The sequence below is a fragment of the Geospiza fortis genome, unplaced genomic scaffold (genome assembly GCF_000277835.1).
Source record: "Geospiza fortis unplaced genomic scaffold, GeoFor_1.0 scaffold219, whole genome shotgun sequence".
Classification (NCBI taxonomy): Eukaryota; Metazoa; Chordata; class Aves; order Passeriformes; family Thraupidae; genus Geospiza; species Geospiza fortis.
The window spans coordinates 3,052,447-3,056,344 of record NW_005054376.1 but is presented as its reverse complement, the minus strand read 5'-3'; the positions used below and the strand labels follow the sequence as shown (position 1 = coordinate 3,056,344).

General features: G+C 44.5%; 1 protein-coding gene across 1 annotated transcript in view; it reads right to left on the bottom strand.

Annotated features, from left to right (window-relative positions):
- The window catches only part of LOC102042641 (transmembrane protein 14C-like), a 5,447-nt gene extending 3,507 nt beyond the window's left edge, over positions 1-1,940 (bottom strand). Inside the window, exons 1-2 of the mRNA XM_014308606.1 lie at positions 1,764-1,940; positions 73-127 (exon numbers count right to left, since the gene is read on the bottom strand). Of these exons, the coding sequence (XP_014164081.1) occupies positions 73-127; positions 1,764-1,940 (232 nt within the window). The remainder of the gene's footprint in view (positions 1-72; positions 128-1,763) is intronic.
- Between the last annotated feature and the right edge of the window lie 1,958 nt (positions 1,941-3,898).

Here is a 3,898-nt window from a genome sequence, read left to right as displayed (position 1 = left end):
CTCACGGAGGCCCCGCCCACCGCCCGTGACGGCGCCTCGGCTCCGGGAAGGTTTGCTCGATTGACTGCCCACCAGTAACGCAGTTTTCCAGCTTTTCCAAGTCAGAAATGACGCAGAAAACACCCACCTGTTATAAATGAGAAGCCTGACTAGGCCAATATTCAAGCAGCAATCAATTTATTAATTAATATGGTAAAGTATGAGCAATACAGCGCTGGGGACAGTGGAAAGTTTCCCCTCCAACTGCACACCGATAGTTGAGGTTTACAGGTATTTATAGGGGTACTCATAAGCTTTCTCAGCAGTTTCTATTCCCAATTTTTACGTCACAATTCTATACACTATTGTGATTTAGTTTTTCTCAGGATGTGTCCCAGAAAGGAGCATCCCTAGATAGTGGGGTCCAGTTTCTGAAAGAAGGAAGAAGCATCCCATCTGTGAGGTCCAGCTCTCCAGATGTGGGTCCACCTTTTGATTGCAAGGACTATAAATCTCATAACAACGATGTCCAGCTTCCCTTGGTCGAAACTATTAACCCTTGAGTTGATGCTCATCTTCCTTTCTCAAGCTGCTTTTCACTGTTTTGTTAAGGCGTGAGATAAGTATGTTTCCTTTTTAAATTTTCTAAAGCTATAGCTTCAAAGATCAGTACTACAAGCAATATTCTAAAATTATACTTCAAAAGGTTATTATTGCAAAACTCTTTAAGACTTAACTACAAGCAGAAAGTTCCTGTCAAATAGCAACATCCTTAAAGTTTTAATTCAAAAGCTCCTAAATCAACTTAAGACTCATAAAGTTTAATTGTGAACAAACGATAGGTTCAAAGGCCTTCTTCCATGCTTTACTTTCCTCAGCTATTATTAGAACTCGTCTTTACAACTGTCCCATGGTCGGTTTCCACACATATCACAATCACAAATACACACGCTGCCTATATGTACCTGACACAAAACACAGCTTTGTATTTCACACACCTCCCCTTTTCTTCCCAGGCTCGGCATCACCTCGCACTGCCAGGGAGTGGGAAGTGCAGGTTGCAGTCGGTCCATAGCACCTCTCCTGCACTGCTGCTCCTCCTCGCACTCTTGCTGTGCCCTAGCATGGGGTCTGTGAAAAATGCATATTTTATTATTAGCTTTTTGCAAATATTAAAATTAATACTATATGTGTTGTGTTAGAAAGTTGTGCTGTATTAATTTTTTTAGTGGTATGTTAAATATAGTTTTAGGTTATAACATAATGTTAAAATAGGAACTATGCTATGTAAGATACTTTTTAAAGAAAGGACTCACAGCGAGATAGCAACCACAGGACACCTAAATCTTACAGAGAAAGAGGATTTATTGCTCTCTTATCAGAAGAAACGAACTTCTTCCCCCCTCGTTCAGCCATGAAGATGCCGTTAGGATTCAGAGGAAGAAGTTGATGCTGACCAGACAGAATCCTTTGTTTGAATGGAATTTAAGCATCATGTATGAAGGGTATGAATATGTAACCAGCTATTGTTTTTAAGCATTGATCCTCTGTTAACGTGGGTCCTTTTTCGGGCTTGTTTTGCCCAGAAAAAGGTACCCAGATGTCCGCAACTCTTTGTTTCTATTGTCTTATGTTGTCCTAATCCAAATTGTCCAAGTTACTATTACTCTGATTATATTGCTATTTTTATAACCATTTTATTATCATTACACTTTTAAAATTTTAAAAACAAGTGATTGGGGTTTTTCACAGGGTCCCTCCCACAGGAGACACTCCTGCGCAACCTGCCACAGCGTAGGTCCTTCCATGGGGTGCAGTCCTTCAGGAACAGGCTGCTCCAGGCTGTGGATCTTCTGCATGGTCACAAGTTCTGCCAGCACAATTGCTCCAGGGTGGGCTCCTCTCTGCAGCTTCGGCTTCCTCTGGGGCACATCCATCCACTCCAGTGTGGGGTCCTCCATGGGCTGCAGGAGGATCTCTGCTTCATGGGCTGGAGGGGCTTAGCCTGCCTCACTGCGGGCTGCAGCACGGGGGAAACCTCCGCTCCTGCACCTGGAACACCTCCTGTCCTCCTTCACTGACCTTGTCTGCAGGGCTGTTCCTCCCAAAAGGTTCTCATTCTTCACTGACCTTGCTGTCTGCAAAGCTATTCCTCCCAAAAGGTTCTCATTCCTCTATCCAGCTGCTGATGTTGTTGTGTGGTTAGTTCTTTCCACTTCTTAAATGCCTTATCACGGAGGTGCCACCACTGTCGTCCTGAGTTGAGCCTTGACCAGCAGCAGGTCTGTCCTGGAGCTGGCTGACTCTGCCCAACATGAGGGTTGGTCCTGGTGTCTCCTCTCATAAGCCAACCTTGCCCTGGAAGCCCAATCCAGATGTCAAAAGAAGGCATCTGGATTCCTTGGCAGCTCTGCTGAGGACGCCATACACATGGCAAAGCAATGGTGGCGTTGTGCTACAGGACACAATCCCCAGCACCAGGTGCAGCAGCCTGCCCAGCACTGCACTGGATGCAGGCCTTTGTCCTGAAGGCAGGCTTGCTAACTGATGCCCACTGCCAATTCACTCGCCGAGACAGGTATTATCATCTTTCATTCTAGTTTGCACAAAGTAGCGAGCTTGGTCCGCTCACTTGTCATCAATACTTTATACTATGTATACATTTTAACAAACTGATTGCACTATTTATACATTTTAACAAAGTAAGGCAGAAGCATTCATGGTAACATAACTTTCCTAAAATTACTACTTGACCCCTTGTCTATCTGCTAGTTGTATCACTCACTTCTCACGCTAATCAGTCCACAGGTGCAGCTCCCTCCATTTTCGTTTGAGCACCTAATCAAATCAGGTAGAAAAGTTTGGTGTTACCTACTTAATGCCATTGTTCTGCCTTGAGTGCCTGTTTCTAGGCCTATTTCTAAAGCCTGTTTCCAGCCTCTTCAGGTGCCGCTCACAAAAATGACATTCACACACTAGCCAATTGTTAATCATTCTTCTGAATGAGCCTTCATGCCCACATAGCAAACCACCACCGTGCTGGCAGCCACCAGCCATGAGACAGCAGGATTTGCTAGGCAAAGACCTTTTCTTGGATGGCTCTCTGTTACCAAGGTTCTGAATCTTCCCTGGATTCCTAGAGTGGGGAGAGGACGGAGATGGAAAGCAAAGCCATAGCTAGAGGGTGATACTGTGAATCTGGAGCAAAGAAAATTGGTCTTTGTTTAAATCTATTGAGAATGATTTGCAGAGGGTCATCAAAAGTGCCCCTCTGCTGTGGAGTAATGCCAGTAAAACTTTTTTTAAGCATTATGTCAAGCTGTTAATTAGATGTTTGTATGATCAGAGGCTGGTTCCTGGTGAAAGCTGAGGGTGTTGATCTATTCCTGCACATCGCGATGGAACACCTTACCGTGATTTTGAGACCATCCTTCATTATATTTGCAGCGCTTTCATTAATTGTTTGGTGCTGCTGATGCCACTGCTGACCTCACAGCTCACATAAATCAGAATCCTTGATGCTTTAACTGAATTAGAAACCAGTGACTGACTCAGAAGCCAGTGAGCAGACAATCCTTCTGGCTGCTTCAGTTTTATGCTTCTTGTGGCTATGCTATGATTTATTCATGGGTGCCAATGCTTCAGCCTTGCATTTGTGGCTTTCAGAATGATGGGTTTGTGGTAGCTGTGTGCTCACAAATTAGGTGAGACAAGGTTTGAAGGATAGGGCAGAGGAATTAATACAGCCAACAGAGGAATGCAATATGCAAGAGAGAAAACCAAGCCAGACTGCAAACTAAAGTGTTCTTGGATTTTTCCTTGTTCTGCATCTGTGGGTGCCCCTGGAAGTGTTCCAGGTCAGGCTGGGTGGGGGCCTGATCTAGTGAATGACATTCCTGCCCATTGCAGGGATTTTGGA